This window comes from Cervus elaphus, chromosome 11 (assembly GCF_910594005.1).
Source record: "Cervus elaphus chromosome 11, mCerEla1.1, whole genome shotgun sequence".
In the NCBI taxonomy this organism is placed as follows: domain Eukaryota; kingdom Metazoa; phylum Chordata; class Mammalia; order Artiodactyla; family Cervidae; genus Cervus; species Cervus elaphus.
In genome coordinates this window covers 1165378-1186299 of record NC_057825.1, presented here as the reverse complement: position 1 = coordinate 1186299, position 20922 = coordinate 1165378, and the positions used below count along the sequence as shown (strand labels likewise).

The 20922-nt window shown below is 63.7% G+C and overlaps 2 protein-coding genes across 2 annotated transcripts; one reads left to right on the top strand and one right to left on the bottom strand.

Moving 5' to 3' along the window:
* The first annotated feature begins 236 nt into the window (after positions 1-236).
* On the top strand, positions 237-7907 carry MAMDC4 (MAM domain containing 4). The gene is made up of 27 exons (XM_043917742.1): positions 237-282; positions 864-971; positions 1044-1217; positions 1297-1422; positions 1582-1712; positions 1788-1872; positions 1989-2114; positions 2267-2404; positions 2510-2598; positions 2683-2856; positions 3099-3183; positions 3267-3446; positions 3538-3663; positions 3778-3909; positions 4476-4592; positions 4710-4844; positions 4982-5115; positions 5185-5392; positions 5486-5623; positions 5747-5865; positions 5946-6036; positions 6177-6323; positions 6473-6607; positions 6691-6818; positions 6903-7011; positions 7475-7653; positions 7770-7907. Exons 1-27 carry the CDS (start codon positions 237-239, stop codon positions 7809-7811), a joined length of 3402 nt encoding a protein of 1133 aa, XP_043773677.1. The 3' UTR covers positions 7812-7907.
* A 959-nt stretch (positions 7908-8866) lies between these two features.
* EDF1 (endothelial differentiation related factor 1) lies at positions 8867-12284 on the bottom strand. The gene is made up of 5 exons (XM_043917262.1): positions 12100-12284; positions 10645-10696; positions 10138-10298; positions 9791-9884; positions 8867-9294 (listed from the first exon to the last, which is right to left on the bottom strand). The coding sequence occupies exons 1-5, from the start codon at positions 12175-12177 to the stop codon at positions 9233-9235; spliced, it is 447 nt and encodes a 148-aa protein (XP_043773197.1). The 5' UTR covers positions 12178-12284; the 3' UTR covers positions 8867-9232.
* Between the last annotated feature and the right edge of the window lie 8638 nt (positions 12285-20922).

The following is a 20922-nucleotide window of genomic DNA, read 5'->3' as shown; positions in this document are numbered from 1 at the left end:
GCCTGACCTTCGGCCAAAAGGGGCCAGGCAGGTGGGAGCCCCCCCGGGCCGGGGCCTCTCTTCCTGGATGCATTTACAGCCAGATGTCTGTCTTTGTCAGCACGGGGTGGGGCCAGGTGAGGGGCTGCAGATACAGAAAGGGCTGAGCCGGGTCCACGGTCAGAGCAGAGTCTGTCTGCGGGGCCTCGGGCTGACAGCCAGGCGGCGCCCCAGGCCTCCCTGCCTCGGGCCTGACCATGCCTCTGTGCGGCCACCTCCTGCCCGCCGTGGTCATGCTCCTGGGTGAGTCGCCGGCCCGGCTCCTAAAGCAGGAACGTCCGGGGGCCCGGCTGCTGGGTCTGCAGGGAAGAAGGGACGCGGGCCCGGGACGGCCTGCAGTGGGGACGCCGGGCAAGCCCTCGGGGTCCTCGGGATAGCCCCGCTGGGGTAGGGGCCAGCGTCCAGCCTGCCCTGGCCCAGTCTCCACCCAGGCTCCAAGACGAGAGGTCCCTGAAGGCAGACCCTAGCCGGCCACTCTCCACCTGGGTGGAGCCTGAGGGGGCCTGGCCCACCCTGCCGCAGCCCCTCCAGAGTCGCGCTGGACTCGTTTTCCTCCCCGGGGAGGGACCCACGTCGGGGATCCTCAGTCCCTTGCACACCCAGGCACTCCATCCTGACAGCCAGCCTCTCCAGGGCCAGACATGACCTCCTGGGCCTGACAGGGGCCCCCCGGGGGCAGTTCTCCATGGGTTTCTGGCCCCCTCCCTGCACGACCTCCTGGCCCGGCCCCCAGATGTCCCAGAACGCCCAACTCTGAGAGGTCTCTGGGCTGGGGAACAGCAGAGCCTCCCTACCCGGGGCCACCTGGCTGTCTCTGCTGGCAGCAGGATCCCCCGGCTGGGCCTGGGTGCCCAACCACTGCAGGCCCCCCCGCGAGGCTGTGTGCAACTTCGTGTGTGACTGCAGGGGCTGCCCCGACGAGGCGCAGTGTGGTGAGCCGGGGCCAGGGGGCAGCGGTGGGGCCAGCCCTCGCGGCCGCCCTGCCTGACCCCCTGCCCTTGCAGGTTACCACGGGGTCTCTCCCAGCCCGGGCACCCCCTTCACCTGCGACTTCGAGCAGGACTCCTGTGGCTGGCGGGACATCAGCACCGCGGGCTACCGCTGGCTCCGAGACCGCGCGGGCGCGTCACCGGAGGGGCCGGGGCCGCGCGCAGACCACACTCTGGGCACCGACCTCGGTGAGGCTTGGGCGGGGCTCCACGCGGTCCACAGCCCTCCGTGCCTCCTGCCCCGTCTCCTGACCTCTCGGCTGCCCAGGCTGGTACACGGCGGTCGGCACACACCGCGGGAGGGAGACGGCCACCGCGGCCCTGCGCTCCCCGGTTCTGCATGAGGCCGCCCCCACCTGCGAGCTGAGGCTCTGGTACCACGCAGCCTCAGGAGGTGCGCGCCCCACACCCCATGACTCAAGTCAGGCGACCCGAGAGGAGGGGTGCAGAGACGGGAGGGCGCCCCCAGGGTGGGCAGGGGTCCTGGGGTGGGCACAGCCACGGGCCTGGGGGAGGCCTGGGGCCTGAGCTGCCTCCAGACCCCTCACTGCAGATGTGGCCGAGCTGCGGCTGGAGCTGACCCACGGTGTGGAGACACTGACCCTGTGGCGGAGCGCAGGGCCCTGGGGCCCAGACTGGCAGCAGCTGGTGGTGCCCACTGGCCGCATCCGGGGCGCCTTCAGGGTGAGATGGGCGCTCTGGACGGCGGGGACAGCGGGGAGGGTCCGAGCCCTGACTTAGGGACCTCGCTGTCTCCAGGTGACCTTCTCTGCCACGCGAAATGCCACCCACAGGGGCACCGTGGCCTTGGATGATGTGGCCTTCTGGCGCTGCGGGCTGCCCAGTAAGGTCCCCCCGCCGTGGGCCCACTCCTGGAGGGGCAAGGGGGTCAGCAGGAGGCCCTGGTCAGCGGCCCGGCCCAGGGACTTGGGGCAGGTGATGGGTTAACCCTGCCCCCAGCCCCCCAGGCGCACTGCCCCCTGGGGCACCACCGTTGCCGGAGCGAGGCCTGCGTGGAGCCCCCCCAGCTGTGTGACGGGGAGGACAACTGCGGGGACCGCTCGGATGAGGATGCAGCCCCCTGCCGTGAGTGGGACAGGGGGCTGGCCCTTGGCACCATCCCTCGGGGGCTGAGACAGCTGACGTGCGCCAGAGCTGGGGCCGTGAGCACAGGCCTGGGCAGCGAGGGGGCCAGGCAGGAGGTCCCGCTCGGCAGCCAGAGCCCCCTTGCCCCCCAGGACACTACGTAGCCACGGATTTTGAGATGGGCCTCGGCCTGTGGAACCACTCAGAGGGCTGGACCCGGAACCGCAGTGCCAGCGGCCCTGGGCACCCCACCTGGCCACGCGGTGACCACACCTGGAATAGCGCACAGGGTGAGGCTCCGGGGACCACCGCCCGGCTCTGGGGACCCCCGCCCTGCCCTGGGACCCCCGCCCCGCCCCACCAGCTGCCCTGGCCCGTGCCTGCTGTCTCCCCAGGCTCCTTCCTCGCGTCCGTGGCCGATCCCAGCGCCCCAGCGGTCCTGTCCAGCCCCGAGTTCCAGGCCTCGGCCCCCCACAACTGTTCGGTGAGCGGGTGGGAGTCGCAGGGCGCCGTCCTGCCTGCCCAGGCCCTGCGGCATCTCTGCTGACTGTGCTCGCTCCCCTCCCAGCTCATCTTCTATCACTACCTGCATGGGTCTGAGGCTGGCTGCCTCCAGGTGTTCCTACAGACAGGGAGCCCTGCAGCCCCCCAGCCCCCTGTCCTGCTGCGCAGGCGCCAAGGGCAGCTGGGGGCCGCCTGGGTCCGAGACCGAGTTGACATCCAGAGCAAGCACCGCTTTCGGGTGAGGCTGGCGAGGGCAGCATCGTGGGGGGAGGCAGGGAGGTCCGGGGCCCCTCCACCGTCTCAGGAGAAGGGCAGGCCAGAGGAGGGGAGGGGGTCCCTGCAGAGATGCCCCCTGAAGCGCTGGGTGTCCAGCAAGAGATAAGGACGAAGTGTGGATTCTGGGGAGAGGACTCAGGGGGGCAGACCTGCTTGGGGATCACAGAGGGGTGCTGGGGCGCCCCCGACCCCGTCCGTCCCCAGATCTTCCTGGCTGGGCAGACAGGCCCTGGGGGCGTCGTGGGCCTGGACGACCTCATCCTGTCCGACCACTGCAAGCTAGTCCCAGGTGAGCCTGCTGGGCGCCCCACACCCCAGCCCAGGAGAAGCACAGCCCCTGCCAGCCCGCCTGACCCCTGCGCCGGCCCACAGAGCCGGCCGGCCCCCCTCCTGGACTCTGGGCCCCCAGCCCCTGGACCCAGCCGTCCAGCCTGCAGCCTCGGAGCTTCTGCGAGCCCGGACACTTCTTCTGTGGGGAGCTGTGTGTTCCCCCGGAGCAGCTGTGTGACTTCCAGGAGCAGTGCCCGGGGGGCGAGGACGAGCAGGAGTGCGGTGAGCGGGCGGGGCCTCACCTCCCTTCAACCCTGCCCTCTGGGAGCAGCCGGCAAGGCCCCAGGCCCATCCATGCCCCCTGCCCTTGCAGGCACCACGGACTTCGAGTCACCCTCAGGCGGGGGCTGGGAGGACGCCAGCGTGGGGCGGCTGCAGTGGGTGCGCCTCCCGGCCCCAGACTGGGGCGGGCCGGGCCCGGATGCCCGCGGGGCTGCTGGTGAGGCTCCGCCCGGGGCAGCCTGGGACCTGCCTTCCAGCTGCCCCTTCTCCCTAGGGAGGGCGCTGAGTCGGGGTCCAGGGAGGAACCGGCTCTGAGGCCTGCTATCCCCAGGACACTTCCTGGCCGTGCAGAGGGCCTGGGGACAGCTGAGTGAGGAGGCCCGGGTGCTCACACCCATCCTGGGCCCCTCGGGCCCCCGCTGCGAGCTCCGCCTGGTTTACCATCTTCAGAGTCACCCCCGAGGTACCACCGTCCCTTCACACCCTCTGCCCCGTCCTGGGGTGGGGGGTCGGAGCACCCGGGCGAGGGACGGGGTTGGACAGGCCACCCACGGTGACCCCTCTCCAGGCTTTCTGGAGCTGGTTGTGGTGGAGGGCAGCCGCCGCGAGCCGGTGTGGCAGGCCCCGGGCAGCACCGCTGGGGGCTGGAAGGTGGACAGGGTCCTTCTCGGGGCTCGCCGCCGGCCGTTCCAGGTGAGGAGAGCAGCCTGGAGCGGAGAGGGGCCCCACAGAGCCAGCCCTGGCTGACGGCCTCCTCCCTCATGACCCGCGAAGCTGGAGTTGGTCGGGCTGGTGGACGTGGACGGCCCCGGGCAGCAGGGCGCAGGGGTGGACGACGTGACACTCACGGGCTGCAGCCCTGCAGCAGCCGCTGAGGAAGACTCAGGTGCTTCCCCCGGGTGCCCGGCCCCCAACCCCGGCCTCCTCCAGGAGCCCCCGGGAGCCCCCTCTCCCAGAGCCCGTCTCCCCCACCCTCTCGGGACTCAGGAGGGGTGCTGGGGGCGCTGACCCACCTCCACCCGCCCCCAGAGGTCTCCTGTAACTTTGAGCGGGGGACCTGTGGCTGGCACAGCGGCCACCTCACAGATGCCCAGTGGCGCCGGGTTGGGAGCCGTGGCCCGAGGTACGACCACACCACGGGCCAAGGTGAGGCGGGGTGCCCAGGGGCGGCCGCCAGACCCCGACTCCTGGGGCAGAGGCGCGCGCGGGGCCGAGCCCCTGCAGCTTGGGGCCCCCGCAGCCCAGACCCTTGTGCCCCTGCAGGCCACTTCGTGCTCCTGGACCCCACGGACCCCCCCGCCCGGGGCCCCGCTGCCCACCTGCTCACCCAGCCCCAGGCGCCCACAGCCCCTCAGGAGTGTCTCTCCTTCTGGTTCCACCTCTACGGTCCCCAGATCGGTGAGGCCCCCAGCTGGTCAGGGCCTCAGGGGAGCCTCACAGGGGCCCCGGGTCCTGCCTCTTGCCCCCTGGGGTGCCTGGGAGGGGTTGAAAGGCAGGGGTCAGGGCCTCGTCCCCTCCCAACCCCCTGCCTCTAGGGACTCTGCGCCTGGCGATGAGGCGAGAAGGGGAGGCAGAAACGCACTTGTGGTTCCGGTCTGGCACCCACGGCAATCGCTGGCACGAGGCCTGGGCCACCCTCCACCACCCGCCGGACGCGGGCAAGTACCAGGTGAGGCCCCGGGTGCGGGCGCAGTGGGCGAGGCGAGGCCCCAGCCACTGACCCCCGTCTGTCCCCCAGCTGCTGTTTGAGGGCCTCCGGGACGGGTATCATGGCAGCATGGCGCTGGACGACGTGGCCCTGCGGCCCGGGCCCTGCTGGGCCCCCCGGCGCTGCTCCTTTGAGGACTCGGCCTGTGGCTTCTCCACGGGGGGCCGGGGCCTCTGGACACGCCAGGCCAACGCCTCATGGGGCCCCGACGCTGACCACACCACGGAGACAGCTCAGGGTGCCCGCTGGGGTGGGGTGGGGTGGGGAGCAGATGGGTGGGGGCGGGGAGGGCAGGGGCGGCGGCTGGCAGGCTGACCCTGCCACCCCCCAGGTCACTACATGGTGGTGGACATGAGCCCGCAGGGCTTGCCCCGTGGCCACGCGGCCTTGCTGACCTCGGAGGAGCACCGCCCCCTGCTGCAGCCCGCCTGCCTGACCTTCTGGTACCACCTGAGCCTCCGCAACCCGGGTGAGGGGCTGCCGGGAGCCGGGGCCGTGGGGTCCCCTCAGGAGGCCCCTTGGGAGCCCCCCCACCGCAGGGCCCGAGCGGGCAGCCCCTGCCACGCTGACGGGGCTGGCTGCTCGGCGGCAGGCACCCTGAAGGTCCATGTGGAGGAGGCCGGCAGGCAGCAGGCGCTCAGCGTTAGCTCTCGCGGAGGGGCCGCCTGGCGCCTGGGCAGTGTGGATGTGCAGGCCGGGCGGGCCTGGAAGGTGAGTGGAGTGGGGCGCCCTCCTCACCCCAAGGGCTGTCGAGGGCGTAGCAGGCGCGACCCCCGCCCGGTGCCCCCCAGGTGGTGTTCGAGGCGGTGGCCGCCGGCGTGGAGCACTCCTATATGGCGCTGGATGACCTGCTCCTCCAGGACGGGCCCTGCCCCCCGCCAGGTGGGAGCCCATGGCCTGGCTCCTGGTGGTCCCGGCTCCGTGCCGCCCCCATGACGCCCGGCCTGGGCTCCACGCCCCGCGGCAGTGGTGCCCAGGGGTGGAGAGCGCGGGGCAGCACCCTCACGACTGGCCCCTTGCAGCTTCCTGTGACTTTGAGGCTGGTCTATGTGGCTGGAGCCACGTGCCCCGGCCCGGTCTGGGCGGGTACAGCTGGGACTGGGGCAGCGGCGCCTCGCCCTCCCGCTACGCGCAGCCCCCCGTGGACCACACGCTCGGCACAGAGGCAGGTGGGTCCGAGGCGGGAAGGCGCCCCAGAGCCTCACACGCCACACCCCAGCCCAGCCTACCCAGAGCGCGGCGCCCGGCGGGGTCGGAGGCCGCAGGTTGGGGCACCGGCTCCATCAGGTCTGCCGGGCGCCCACCCTCTTGTTCCCAGGCCACTTTGCCCTCTTTGAGACCAGCATGCTGGGCCCCGGGGGCCGAGCGGCCGGGCTCGTCAGCCAGCCTCTGCCGCCCACCACGGCCTCCTGCCTGCGCTTCTGGTACCGCATGGACTTCCCCGAGCACTTCCGTGAGCACCCGGAGCCCCGGGGCGGGGCGGGGCGGGGCCGCGGGCCACCCACTCCACCTGACCGTCCTGACACCTGCTCCCAGACCAGGGCGAGCTGAGGGTCCTCCTGAGCAGCGTGCAGGGGCAGCTGGCCGTGTGGGGCGCGAGCGGGCGCCGGCGGCATCAGTGGCTGGAGGGCCAGGTGGACGTGGCCAGCGCCGCGGAGTTTCAGGTGGGGCGGGCGCACCGACCCGGGAGCCCTCGGGCGGCTGCGGCCCCCGCCCCGGCCCAAACGGCCTCCTCTCCCTCCTGTCAGGTCGTGTTTGAAGCCACGCTGGGCGGCCAGCCGGCCGTGGGGCCCATTGCCCTGGACGACGTTGAGTACCGGGCTGGGCAGCGGTGCGGGCTGCCCACACCCAGCCAGGGTAGGCCCTGCCCAGCGGGCGGCTCTCCTCCAGGGCGGGGCCTCTGCCAGCCCTGGGGGTGGGGGGGTCACACCCTCGCCCTGAGGGACCAGGAGAGCCACAGGCCGGCTGCCCTCGCTGCGGGGCCCCAGCCCAGGGCCCTGTGCCCCCAGGAGCGGGGTGCCCCCCGCCTCTGCCCGATGAGCTCCCGCCCCCAGTCGGGCAGAGACCCCGGCCACCCTCCTGCTGGAGCACCCACTGGTGGCTGTGACTTCACGATAAAGGGGGCGTCCAGCCTGGGGCCGTGACCCCCGGGTCGGCAGCCCCGTGCCTGCCAGGGCCCAGCCTCAGCCCATGCCCGCTGACTTCAGAGGGGACCTGGAAACCCCAGGCCATGGGGACAGCCATGCCGGGCACCCTCCTTGACCCCGGGTGGGGCTGAGACAGGACTGGGATCCCGGGTCACGTGCCCCACGGCCCACAGGGGACGGGGCGGTGGCCACGTTGGTGCCGGCCGCGGTCGGCGGCGCCCTCCTCCTCCTCGTGCTGCTGCTGCTGCTCGGGGTTGCGGGCCAGCGCTGGCTGCAGAAGAAGGGGAGCTGCCCCTCCGGGGGCGAGATGGACACCATGGCCCCCGGCTTCGACAACATTCTCTTCAGTGCGGTAGGAGCCCCGGGTGGGGGTGGTGGGGCGGGAGCCGCAGGTCCCTGCGTGCTGAGCACCCGGCCTGATGGTGCACAGGGCCCCAGCAGCCACTGAGCTCTGCCTCCCCACCCCAGGACCGCGTCACCCTGCCAGCATCAGTCACCAACGGCCAGTAGACGACCCAGAGAAGACCCCAGCTCTTCACATGAGTTCACCCGCCACTGGGACCCCAGCCCAGGGACCAACACCTGCCCCCGCAATACATTGAGCTCCTGCGTCCATCACCCTCACAGGGGCTGTACCCACAGGCCCAAGTGTGGCCCTTACCCCAACAATAAATGCCCCAGGAAGGGCAGTTCCCCAGACCCAATCCAACCTGCCCGAGCGGACATTCTTGGGGGCCCCTCCCATGGGCCTCAGTGGCTCAGGAGACGGCCAGCGGTTCAAGGCAGCAGGAGGCAGATGCGGTGGGGCCCCAAGAAGCCACTGCCCCAGCCCAGGCCAGAGGGACCCCCTCAGGGCCCCCCCAGGCCCCACCTCACTGGGCGATTCTGTGTCTGATAAAAGACGGAAACCCCCACAGGTTCAGGTGACAGACTCAGGAGCAAACACTTGTCAGGGTCCAAGGTGGCCTGGAGCTGGACTGGTGGGGGAATGCTCTAATCTGTCCAGAGTCACAAATAAAGGTCCCCGTGTCTGCCCTCCCAGGGTCAAGGTCCCCGTGTCCGCCCTCCCACAGTCAAAGTCCCCAAGTCCACCCTTCCCCGGTCAAAATCCCTACCCACAAGCCAGCCTCACATAATAAAGTGGAGCAGAGTCCTTCTAACCCAGGGACAGTCCCAGGTTCTGACCTCACACACGGGCGCTTCAGACACCTCCCACCCAAGTCGGGGGAGGCGCCCAGGCTTGGCCGTCCTGGAGGGCGTGACGGCCTCACCTGCACCGCCAGCTGCCCCCTCCAGCCCAGGCGGCGCCACCGTGCCACCCGAGCCCACCGGGGCCCACGGGCAAGGGTGTGACTGGGAGCACCAGGGTCTGATGCCGAGGCTGACCGATGCCCCCTAACCGTCCTAGCAGAGGTGACGAGAAACAGCTTGCAGAGGGACTGTCCCAGCCCCTCAGGCTCCCCTGTGGTGCCTCACGAAGACAGCCTTTGGCCTCACTGGGAGCCAGAGGGAGGGGGCGCCGTAGGCACAACAGCAGAGTGGGGGGCAAGGATCCACCACCAGCAGGAAGGGAACAAACTTTATTAGCTTCTCTACGAGCCAGGCTGGACACACAGCTCCTCTCCCAGACGGTGGCCGCCCACCCCCCCCTCCAGCTCCCCAGAGCCGCACCCACAGCGGGATGGACCCTGGGGGTGAGGACGGCAGCGTTCCACACCCACTGAGGGCGGGGACAGGGAGGAAAAATCAGAAGCATACACTTTGCAAGGTTTTGTTAGTTAGTTAGACAGCAGGTACGAGGAGAGGGGCTCCCGGGCGGGGCTCCCGCTGTGTTCCGCTCGGCCGCGTGGAGAGAGCCGTGCTGGCGCCGGTGGTCGAGGGGACCAGCCGGACGAGATCAGCCGGAACGCACTGATTTCGAGGCTTTATGTTCATTTCGCCCTTGGCCCCTTCTCGATCGGCTTCCCAATGTCCTTTCCCCGGAGCTTGAGGCCTGAAAGAGCCATGGGCCCCCACTGACCACTGCAGCTCCCACTCTGGACTTCAAGGCACGGGGCAGCTTCTCAGCCTCCGCACCCACCACCTCACGGAGGGCCGCACCCCCACTGACCCTGGGGCACTGGCTCCCTTCCTCTGGAGGGGGCAGGGAGCACCATCCCGTCCCTGGGCTCTCACCCACCCCAGGAATAGTTCTCACGTCTGATTCTAAAGAGCATGTGCCTGTCCCTCTTCAAGGGGAGAGGACGGCCCCTCCCAGGACCAGGCCTCCGCTCCAAGCCACGCTGCTGCCAATGCCGGGTGGGCGGCACGCGGGGAAATGGAGAGATTGGGGGGGGGCGCCCAGACACGGCGTGCTCCTGCGAATCTTCTTCAGGCTCTGGAGAATTCTGGGGCCCCAGAGGCCTTCCTGCACCCTCCTCACCAACTGCACCCAGGAGGGGCAGCCACCCTGCGTCTGGTCAGGCAGTGAAGGTCAGCAGGACACTTACCAATTGCTCTCTCGATCTTGCCCAGAACCTGGTTGTTGGGAATGGCCCGGCCACTCTCGTAGTCCGCAATGACTTGCGGCTTCTCATTGATTTTCTAGAGAGAACGTGTGTTTGCCCGTCAGCTCCAGGTGGTGGTGGGAGATGGACACAGCCAGGGGAGGGCCTCAGGCTCCGCGCGGCGTGTTCGGGCCCGGGGCCGGAGCAGACGCAGCTCAGCAAGTCACAGCTGAGTCGTATGGCCCCTCAGAGGTCTCGGGGCTCCCGGGACAAGAGCGAACTGAAGCCCCAAGTCACTGGGCGAACAGGGCCCGTGCCCCCCGCCTGGAGGAGGGGCCCGCCGTGCTCACCGTGGCCAGGTCCTTCTGTGTCAGCCCCTTGCTCTGCCGGCCCTGCTGGATCACTTTGCCAACCTCCAGGGTCACCCGGTCGTGATGCAGCTCCTCAGTCTCCCGGTCCAGCTTAGCTGTGTTTTTGGTGATCGAATGCTGCTTGTTCTGGCCGGCGGCCCCTGGACCGTGCAAGGCAAGAGCAAAGAAGAGCGTCTGCAGCAATCCCACAGGTGAGCCGGTCCGGAATGGAACCAGGCCCCACGGGCGCCCTGAGCCTGGAAGACAGGCTCAGCCAGGCCCCCCAAAGTGGGGGCACCTTCACAGGCCTAAGAGCACTAAGCCCAGGATCTCCTCCCGGCGACAGGAAGTGGGTGGAAGGATCCCTCCTGACTCATGCCAACCACCGCTGCTCCGACAAGACCCTCACACCCCCAGCTCTGCAGCCACGTCGATGCCAGCAGCCACCCTAACGCCCGGGGAACCCGGAAACTCCCTGGTCCTGCAAGTGGACATATGAGTACCTACATTTCTTAGAAGTCTCCACATCTTCTCCTCGTCTCTGAGCTGCTAAGATGGCCTAGAAAATTAGAAAGTGTTTTTTGGTCAAAATTAGCTTTCCAGTACCTAGCCAACCCCAGTTTAGGCTACTGTGAGCCTGTCAGTCAAGTGATAATGCCTCGTGCTTTTCAAGCCCTGGCAGTCAGGCTCTGAACTCATGCCCTGAAGCGCCCTGCTACAGGGTGCTGCTAGTACCTGATGTTTTTTCAAGGACCGACAAGCAAATGCTGGGTTTAAGCCAAAGTTTGTCATACAAGCTTTGTCTGCCCTCTATGTCCAACTGTCTAGGCAACTCTCAATAAACTTCAGCTCAAGAAAACAGAAAGAGCTCATGACTTTGCTGTTGAAAAAGACAGGCAAGTGAGTCCTTTTAGAAACCCACACTTGAAATAGATTTCTCTACGAGACTCTCCTGCCAGAAGGAACGTCAAGTGAGGACCTGGTTTGGCCTTCCTCAGCCAAACTGGCTCCTAATAAAATACAGCACATCACACAAAGCCTGTAGCACTCGCCCCAAACCCTGGCAAAAACAGTGACGCCCCTTGATCCACAGTTGTAGAACATGAATGTGACGTATTTCTTAAAGTTTCTGACACCTTAGAGACATGGCTGTGGGACATTCTAAGTGTGACATGTTCACAAACGTTTTCTAGAGCTGGTCAGATGATGCCTAGCTTGTGGCTATTAAGGTTCCTTTGGAGAAAAAAAAAAAAAGAGAGAGAGAGAGTGAATTTGGTTTTGACCAACTGAAAAGTCCTGGGCAGGTTGATGAATGCTAGTCAGCAGGGCCAAAGCCAGCCATGGCCCAGGCCTGGCACTGCGTGTCTAAGGCCAGCCCAAGGCTGCTGAGAGTAGGAACGAGCAGGGCTGGAGACTGACCTGCACTCCCCCCCCCCCCACCCCGTCCCTTACAGCTACTCACAGGGGAACCCGATGGATTCGCGGAGAACCGTCTGCCCCAAGTGCCCCTCAGGGCATGCCGGCTACTCTGGCAAGATGGGTGCAGCAGGGTCACCAGCATGCTGGGTCCTAGGCCACTCAGCCCGGGGCCAGGGACTCCCTTCAGCCGGCAGTGTGCTTCAGTGGGCTCCGCGGGCGGCCTCGGACTGGCCGGGCACCGGGCAGCCGGCGGACGGGGGAAGAACACGCCGGGGCGGGGGTGCCCGCCAACCCTGCCCGCGTCTGATCACTTCCCAGGGCCCGTCACTGACCGTCCTCGCTGACAGCCTCGGCCCGCTCCCCTCCTCCACCCGGGTCCCGCAGTCCCTGTCCCGCGGGCCTGTGTCACTGCCCGAAACCGCCTCGACGCCCCCGGCCCGCCCCCGGGCCCCTCTCCGTGACCACCCGGTGCCCGATCCGGCGCCGGGCCCACTCCCCGCCCCCGGCCGGCCTTGGGTCCCGAGGCCCACGCCGCGCCCGCACCTGCTTGGACTTGGCCTGGGCGGCCGTGGGGCCCTTTTTGCGCAGCACCGTCACCGTGTCCCAGTCGCTCTCAGCCATGGCGGTGCGGGCAGGGAAGGCGGTCCGTCCGGCGGCTCCGAAGCAGCTGCTCGAGACCCGGCGGCGCGACGTCCCCTCGTTGCTGGGCCGCTTCCGGCGCCCGCTGCGGGTCCGCCCCTCCTCCCATTGGCCGGCGACTCGGGGGGGGCGGGTACTTCCCCCGGCTCGGAGCCAATCCGCGCCCGGCTCGTCTAAGCAAGCCCCCGCGGTGCGCGACGTGGGGCGGGAGACGCCGCGCCCCGGGCGCCTGGCCGCTGGGGGGCGCTGCAGGGGCCGGGGGAGCTGGGGGTGGCTGAGGGGGCGCCCGGGAGCTCTGAGGGGCGAAGAGAGGGGCAGGGAGCCCGGAGGAGCTGGGGGTGGCTGAGGAGGGGACGGGAGCCGCTGGGGGTGCTGAGGGGGGCGTGGGGCGGTGAGGGTTACAGGGGCCGCGGGCGCGGAGGCGAGAGGAGGCGGGGTGGGGCGAAGGGGACCCCAGCTCGGGGAGGCGGTGCACGGTGGCCCTCGAAACCGGGTGGGGGCCGGGGCGTGAGGAGGAGTACTGGGCGGAGGAAGGGGAAACGCTAGTGGGGGTTCTGTGCGAGAAGCGGGGAGGGGGCGCAGGTGGCGGGAAGGAAGGAGACGGGAGCCAACACCTGGCTTCTTGCGCCCGGCTGGCGGGGACGCGGCCTGGCCCCTCGCGGGCACGGTGGGCGCGCGAACTTGATGGAGGGGCGAAAGGTGGCCTCGTCGATTTCTCTGTCGTTGATGTTAGTTTCTGCTTCATGCCTTTTTTGGTCACCTTGCACGCCAACTGAAGTTCTATTTCTCTGGAGTTATTATCAAGCGATACAAAGAGGGTGGGGGCCAGGGTGGATGCAGGTTAGGTGGGGCCTGAAGCAAATATATTTTGTGGGAGGGCGCCAAGGAAATATGTAAAATTATAAAAACAGAATTACACAATATGTTACTGTGTAACATGTATGTTTTGGATAATGTATACATAATTTTACAGTATAATATGAATATATACATAATGTAATGAATGCTATTTTACAATAACTAATACAGTTATCTTATGGTAATCTTGGATCATGAGAAAATAAGTCAAAAATTGATAAATGCCACAAGCATCACAAAATTCAGAAAAATAACCTTTGTATGAGTTAATGAATGCATTAAAGAATGCTTTTGCTTGCATTTTTGGCTGTATTTTCATTGAATGCCACGTCATGACTTTGCAGAATTGTTTTCTGGAAAGAACAGTTCAGAGGTTTCTTTAACCTGTTGGATCAAATTTAATGTTGACCTTGGTTTGGGTAGCACTCCTGGCTTTGCATAGACATGCTCTGTTTGTAGCATTCCTGTAGGTTTATGCTACAGAGGAATTCTAACACTGGTGTAGACTACACTGTGGCAGACCACAGGCAAATGGAGAGCATGGGAGGAACTTCCTTTCCTAGGGAAAAGGGGGAGTCGGGGGAGCTGGGGGTCCAGTGGGGGCTTCCCATTGGCTGGACTGCTGAAATCTCTGCGGGGCTGAGCTGTCCATGGGGTGGGGGACCGAGGGAAGTTCCCTTCCTCCTGCCTAACAGTAAGTAGGGGCACCTTCCCAGTAGGAGGTGTAGACAGAGGTCTCTTCCTGTTTAGGGTAATTGACACATCTGATAGGCGTGAGCGCTTCCCCCTAGCCTGCATCCATCTTCAGGTGCGGTTTCTGTAATTAATTCCACGTTTCCCCCTTTCATGAAGATCTTTTGTCAAAGTATCAGTGATCAAGAGTTGGGATCTCGGGACTTCCCGGGTCATCCAGTGCCTAAGACTTTGTACCAGTACAAAGTGCCCAGGTTGGATGAGGTCTGGTGAGGGAAGTAGATCCCATATGCTGCAACTAAGACCCAGCACAGCGAGGAAATTAATTTTTAAAAAGAGGAGAGGACCTCCCTGGTGATCCAGTGGCTAAGACTCCGGGCTTCTGATGCAGGGAGCTCGGGGTCAATCCCTGGTCAGGGAACCGGCTCCCATGCGCCGCAGCTGAGTTATGCTGCAACTGACACCAGGTGTAGTCAAATGAATAAATATTAAAAAACAAGAAGATCTCTGTACAGTGGTGTTTCTCCCTCAGTGCCACAGACCTCCCCTAGTTGTCACGTCCCTCCCGTATTGGTGGTGGTTTAGTCGCTCAGTTGTTTCTGACTTTCACGACCCCGTGGACTGTAGCCTGCCAGGCTCCTCTGTCCATGGGATCTTCCAGGCAAGAATACTGGAGTGGGTTGCCATTTCCTTCTCCAGGGGAATTTCCCAACCCAGGGACTGAACCCGGCTCTCCTGTATTTCAGGCAGCCTCCTGCATTACAGGCGGGTTCCTTACCAACTGAGTCACCAAGGAGGCCCCGCATCACTTCCCATTTTGGAGGGAAAGTAGACAAATGAGATAGACGGCGTTTGAGTAAGGAGTATAGCAGGGAGAACGCTCCGCGTTGCGTTTACATCCACGCTTGGTCGAGGTTGTGAGCGCTAGGAATTACCTCAGTGCTGAGCTAGCATCATCTTACTGAAAGCGAAAGTCACCCAGTCGTGTCTGACTCTTTGTGACCCCGTGGACTGTCCATGGGATTCTCCAGGCCAGAATAGTGGAGTGGGTGGCCTTTCCCTTCTCCAGGAGATCTTCCCAACCCAGGAATCGAACCAGGGTCTCCTGCATTGCAGGCGGATTCTTTACCAACTGAGCTACCAGGGAAGCCATCATCTTATTAGGAGTGTCATTTTTTATAAAGTTTCAACAAACAATAAATGCAGAACTTAAGTATATCGAGCAGAATTAAAAACCACATAGTAGGGAGATCCCTGGTGGCGCAGTGGATAAGAATCTGCCCGCCAGTGCAGGGGGCACGGGTCCAAGCCCTGGTCCGGGAAGAGTCCACGTGCCACAGAGCAGCTCAAGCCCATGCGCCGGAGTGCTGCCACCCCGGATGCCCTCGGGCCTGTGCTCAGCAATGGGGCGAGCCGCTGCAGTGGGGGGCCTGGGCACCGCAGCCAGAGAAGCCCCGCACTCAGTACAAAGACCCAGCGCGACCAACACGCAAATAATTTTTTTAAAGTATACAATAAACCCAATTTGCTAGACAGTTCCAAATCAGGAGCCCAGAACTGCAGGTATCCAGCCAAATAAACGATAAAGACAGCTGGTTATCAGGTGATAGTGCTGTAGCCAATGTGCTTGCTCTTTAACTTTCTGTCCTTGGGTCTCTACTTCCCCAGAGGCTTTTACCCACTGAAGGAAGAGGAGTTTGCTGTTGCAGACACCTGCTTGCTCAGCAAGTAGTGATCACAGGTTCGCTGGCGCTCACTCCCATCCATGGGATGAAGGGTCTTCCTACAGAGGCAAAGCCAGAAACTCTTAATGCCTCCTGCAAAATTCTCACTTAAGGCCGTTACAGAGGTTTAGTGGGACAGATCCACGTGAGGCTTCTCTTCAGTTATGCAGGGAGAGCAGGCCGGTGAACACAGCAGGGCATGCTGTCCTGTCTTCAGCCACCAAGACAGGAGGCTGCCCGAGCATAACAGCCATCCCCCAAACGTCCCCGTGTGAAGGTGCATGCAGGGGGCATATGTACGTAAAGCCCCCACACGAGTGACGGAATCTATGAATTCCTTCACTGGCTCAGAGGCACTGACATTACTCAGCCAAGGTTCCAATAGGTTGTGGCTGCCCACGTTAGTAATTATGTTACCAGCAGAAAAGAGTGTGTGTGGAAAAGTCAAGGAGTTGCAATTCAGAGTTAGAAGTGTGACAGGCCACAGGCCAATCCAGAGAACAAGGAGGGGAACTTGCTTTACAGGGAAAAGGGGGAGTTGGCAGGGGCTGTGATGACCAAAAAGGTGATGGGGGAGCTAGGGCTCCGATGGAGGCCTCCCCTTGGCTGGGCCCCTGTTTTTATTGGCTGGGCTGAGGGGTGGTTGAGGTGCCCACGGGCGTTTCCTCCCTCCTGCCTGATGGTAAGGAGAGGCACCTTCCTGTCCGAGAGGTGCGCGGAAGCCTCTTCCTCTCTGGGGTGATTGGCGTCCATGGCAGGCACGAGGGCTACTCCTACAGGCCAGTCCCCACTCCAGCTTTGGCCGGCGGCCGCGGTGGTGGTTTAGTCGCTGAGTCATGTCTGACTCTTGTGACCCCGTGGACTGTAGCCTGGCAGGCTCCTCTGTCCATGGGATTCTCCAGGCAAGAATACTGGCGAAGTGAAAGAAAATTACCATAAGTTTGTTAAGGTTCATAAAGGGCATTCTTTGGTCACTTCCGAGTGAGAATAGATGGACAAATGTGGCTGGATTGTCTATTGAACATGACGACGAAAAAGGTTGATTGTGACAAAAACGTTCTCAAGTTTGCAGATATTAAGACTTGAAAACAGAAACTGGTCTATGATGTTATTCATTACTGTGAAAAATGGATGTGTTGGAATATGCAGTCCCCTCTTTTTTGAGAAAAAACGTTAATGTAAAGAAAGTTTTGATCCATCACTTTCCCCTTTTCTGTACTGTTTATTGAGTGTATTTACTTTTCACTTTTTACATGACTGTCTACATGAAATTCAGCAAGACAGCGTTCCCAGCACTAGCTCTTCTTTTCAGGCCGCTGTCATCACTGAATACTCTCGGTCCTCGGGAGACGGGGAGCCGAAAGATCCATTGGGCATCCCCAGTGAGGACTGCAAAGGCCAGGTGTGTGGGAGGAGAGGGTAGGCTGTGGTCTCTGGGGGCAAGTGGCTGGACCAGGAGTGGAGGAGGCCGCCAGCTTCTCCAGCACACTGGCAGCCACCTCCTTCAGCTGCAGAAGGTAGGCCCGCCCAGACTGGGCCAGGTGCCAGGCCTCTGCAGGTGGTCAGGGGAGGGGAGGGGGCCAGCAGGAGAGGGTGCGGCTGCCGGGGATGGGCCTGGGGTCTGTGGAAGCTAGGAGGGCTGGTGGACAGCTGGCAGAGCTAGGTTCACAGGTCCCAGGTGGGCTGTAGACTGCTGGGTCCTGGACCGGAGGGAGCCCCATGGAGGAGGGTGGCTGTGGTGGGGCAGGAAATGTCGCTGCGGAGGGGTCCTGGGAGATCCCCGAGGGCCAGCCCCAGCCTCTCCGACACGGAGCTGCTGGGTCTGAGAGTGAGCAGAGCCATCTTAGGGTTTTCGGGTTCGAGGTGAGGCGGTGGAGCGAGTTCCCCACAGGTAGCAAGCAAGTGCGGGTCCTGGGCGGGAGGTCCCTCCGGCGTCAAGCGGCCAGGGCCGCAGTTCCTGATGAGGTCGGCAGAGGGCGCGCGCGGGCCGACCGCTGCTCCCCACTGAGCCCGAAGGGGCCGCTGCCCTCCAGGGACCCACATCTGGGGGAGGACAGGAGCACCCGAGGCTAGTCTCACCAGGCGTGGGGGAAGGGCCGACTTAACACAGGGCAACAAGGAGAGAGACCTTCTCTATCTTGAGACCCTAGAGGGCCCAGGCTGTGTCCAGCGCCTGGGGAGGAAGGTAGCTCGTCCTGGCCACCTGTGGGCTGGTGCAAAGGCTCTGGGGCCAGATTGGCCTGGTGATCCGAGGCCGGGATGGTCAGGGCAGCCCCGGCGCCTGTGATTCTGAACGTGAGATTGTCTCCCAGGTCTGTGGTTCTGCATATGGAGTGGGGTCCATTTTGTAAGATTGGCTGAAGGGTGGTGGGTGTTGAGTGGGGAGTCTGGGCAGAGCTTGTTTCTAAGTGGGGGAATTTGGGGTGATCTTTGCCTTCTTGGTAATTTTATGTGTTTTCCAGAGCTTCCAAAATGACCTTCTGTTGTTTAAAACCAAATGTTTTTGAATAGGTGGTACCATAAAGTGGTTTAAAAACGGTGGGTGTTCAGAGAAATTGGCCCCTCCCCGCCTCCCAGCATGTCAATTACTTCCTCCTGCATCCTTCCCAAGTCTGCGGAGAATACAAAATACAAACGGACATGTTTGTCCCTTCTCTGCCACCTCGGCTTACGGAGGACGCTGCACACACTGTCACCTCCGTGCTCGGGCGGCCCCGCTCCCAGACTGCCTGCTGTGAAGTCAGCTGCTGGACCTCACCACCCCCTTCTTTCTCCTTTTTTGGAGGAGGGACAGCGTGGGCAGTGTGCTTCCAGGCCGGGGGGCGGGGGAGCCCCTTGTGGCTGGCGCTGGGGCAGGGGAATTCTGGGCAGGATTGGAGGCTGGACTTTCTGGAACCCCCTCCATCAGGTGACTACACAGTGAGAGTGAAACCAGCTCCTTTCGGAAGCTGCAGCCCAGGGGGGACCTTCAGGGCCGAGCTCTCAGGACAGGCAGTGGGCTGTGTTGGGAGGCTGGCTCTACCAGCTTCGGCCTCTGCTCCGGGGACAGCTTCGGGCACAGGCGGGCAGCCCACGTCCAGGGTCCCAAGTGGGGGCCCATGTTGACCCTCCTGCCTCAGGGCTGAGTGCTGTTCTCCCAGAGGCCCGGGCGTAAAGGACGGGAGGTGAGATGTCCAAGGGCACCAGCCGTGCCAGTGAGGAGAGGAGGTGCCCCGGGCATTAGGAAGTGTCCTGGGGCGCTGATGGGGGCCTGGGAGAGGAAAGCCCAGGCGGCCGAGCAGGCGCCAGGGGCCGAGGAGGGGGCCTTGGGCAGAGTGGGAGGCGGCGGTAGCACCCGGCCTGGGGTCTGCAGGCCCAGTGAATGGCGGGTGGGGCCTGTCCTGCCTGCTCGGGAGAGCTGAGAAAAGCCAGGAGCCACGGCAGCATCCACCCGGGTCTGTAGCCGGGCCCATGCCTTTCTGGGGGGCACCGGTGCTGGACAGAGGCCCCAGGCCCCAGCCCTCAGGGAGCAGGCAGATGACGCAGGTCCCGGCAGGGTCTGCTGGGGCTGTCCCGGCCACCTCCCGGATGGCTGCCTCAGAGGCTGAGTTTTGCTTTCTTTTTGGCAGGAAGGAACCTGTGTGGGAATCCCCTGCGTCGCCCGACGACCAGAGTGAGTCATCCCTTCCCAGCCTGCCAGGACCGAGGTGCCACCTTCCGAGCTGGTGATGGTGTGGGCTGGCTGCCTCTCCGTCAGCAGCCCCTCCCGGTCAAGGCTCCATCTCCCAGGTCTCTCCAGGGCCTGCTGCCAGAACCACGCACGCACGCACACACACACACACACTGTCAGTGTATCGATCAGTGTATGCACGGAGACCCTCTGAACTGGCAGTTTGAAAGATATGAAAGCATTCTCATGCTGGAAGCCTCTCCAGGACCTTCAAGATTAGCTCAGGCCTGTCAGTGCCAAGGGCTGCAGGCAGCCGCCTTCTGGGGAAGCGGGACTTCCGTCCAGGAAGCCTCCTCAGGAGGCAGGGTGGGCTGATGGGGCCCTGAGCTCAGCGCCTCTGTGGTGTCCCAATGCTGGAAGGGTGAGTGAGGTCTGAGCCTCCCTGGGGACGCACTGCAGAGGCAGGTGAACGACTTCCAGACTTTACCCTGAAGAAAGAGGGGTGCTGCTGTGGGGAACCTCCTCCCTTTTTTGCTGCCTGTGGGTTCACATGACGGCCTCGGCCCCCCAGACCCTAGGAGGAGAGACCCCCTTACCCTGAGAGCACCATGAACTATGAACCTTGAGAGAAAGGCTCATGGAGCCCATAGGAGGGGACAGGGTGGGGGGGGGCGGGGGGCAGGGGTGCTTGTGGCAAATGTTAGTTATGCAGTCCCATCCGACTGTCTGCAACCCCGCGGACTGTAGCCCGCCAGGTTCCTCTGTCCATGGGATTCTCCAGGCAAGAAAACTGGCGCGGGTTGCTATGTCCTCTTCCAGGGGACCTTCTTGACCTGGGGATTGAACCCAGGTCTCCTGCACTGCAGGCAGATTCTTTACTGTCTGAGCCTCCAGGGGAGCGGCAAACTCAGCCTTGTGGTTCACAGAGCTCGTGCTGGACGCGGGGTGGCCTCGCTGCTGCATGCAGGGCTGTGGTGTTTGGGGCTGGGGAATTCCAACTCCAAGTCATGATTTATGCAGCATGACGAGAGTACTTCTGGATGCCGTGTGGATCATTTACATGACGTGGCTTCACAGCCTGCCTGGTTTCCTTCACTCCGTCCTTGGGCACTTTGCTTGGCTTCCGACGCTCCCCCTGGAGCGGGGGTGCCCAGTGTGCTGCGTGACCTGCCAAAGGTATCGTGCCTGTCCCTTCCTGCAAGATGGGGAGAGCCGTCCCCTTTCCCCCATGCTGGTGTCAGAGGAGACTGTTCTCAGGTCTTTAGAAAGCTGTGTCCCACAGGAGAGAATCCGAATCGTCCCCGCCCTCCTTCAGCAGATAAGAAACGCTGTCCTGGGGTCGCACGCTCAGAGGCAGTGCCCTGCCCCTCCCGACGGGGTCCTTTTGTTCTGGTCAAGACTGTGGCCTCCTTTCTAAATGTTTCCACTTGTGTGTCTGTAGGCCAAAGGTATGTATATTTGGTTTTGTTTGGTGGTAAAATTCACATAATGTGAAATTCACCATTTAAACCACTTTGAAGCTTACATTTCAGCGGCATCTGTACTTTCGTAAGGTCTGGCAACCGTCGCCGCTGCTAGATAGAGAACACTTCACTACTCGGAAAGGAGACCTCCCTTTAGGTCTTTACCCTGTAGACAGGAAGGAGGAGGAGGGCATGGCAACCCGCTCCAGTATTCTTGCCTGGAGAATCCCATGGACAGAGGAGCCTTGTGGGCTTCACTCCATGGGGTCGCAGAGTCCGACACGACTGAGCGGCTAAGCACAAGCACCCTTTAGACCGGCGGGGTCCGTTTGTACTTTTT

Coding starts and splice junctions, on each gene's coding strand:
- EDF1 (XM_043917262.1), bottom strand. CDS start 12,177: ATGGCTGAGAGCGACTGGGACACGGTGACGGTGCTGCGCAAAAAGGGC. Junction 10,299..10,644: donor TGTGGAGACTTCTAAGAAAT/GTAGGTACTCAT, acceptor TGCACGGTCCAG/GGGCCGCCGGCCAGAACAAG. Junction 9,295..9,790: donor CAAGATCGAGAGAGCAATTG/GTAAGTGTCCTG, acceptor TGGCTCTTTCAG/GCCTCAAGCTCCGGGGAAAG.
- MAMDC4 (XM_043917742.1), top strand. CDS start 237: ATGCCTCTGTGCGGCCACCTCCTGCCCGCCGTGGTCATGCTCCTGG. Junction 5,393..5,485: donor CACCACGGAGACAGCTCAGG/GTGCCCGCTGGG, acceptor GCCACCCCCCAG/GTCACTACATGGTGGTGGAC. Junction 7,654..7,769: donor ACAACATTCTCTTCAGTGCG/GTAGGAGCCCCG, acceptor TCCCCACCCCAG/GACCGCGTCACCCTGCCAGC.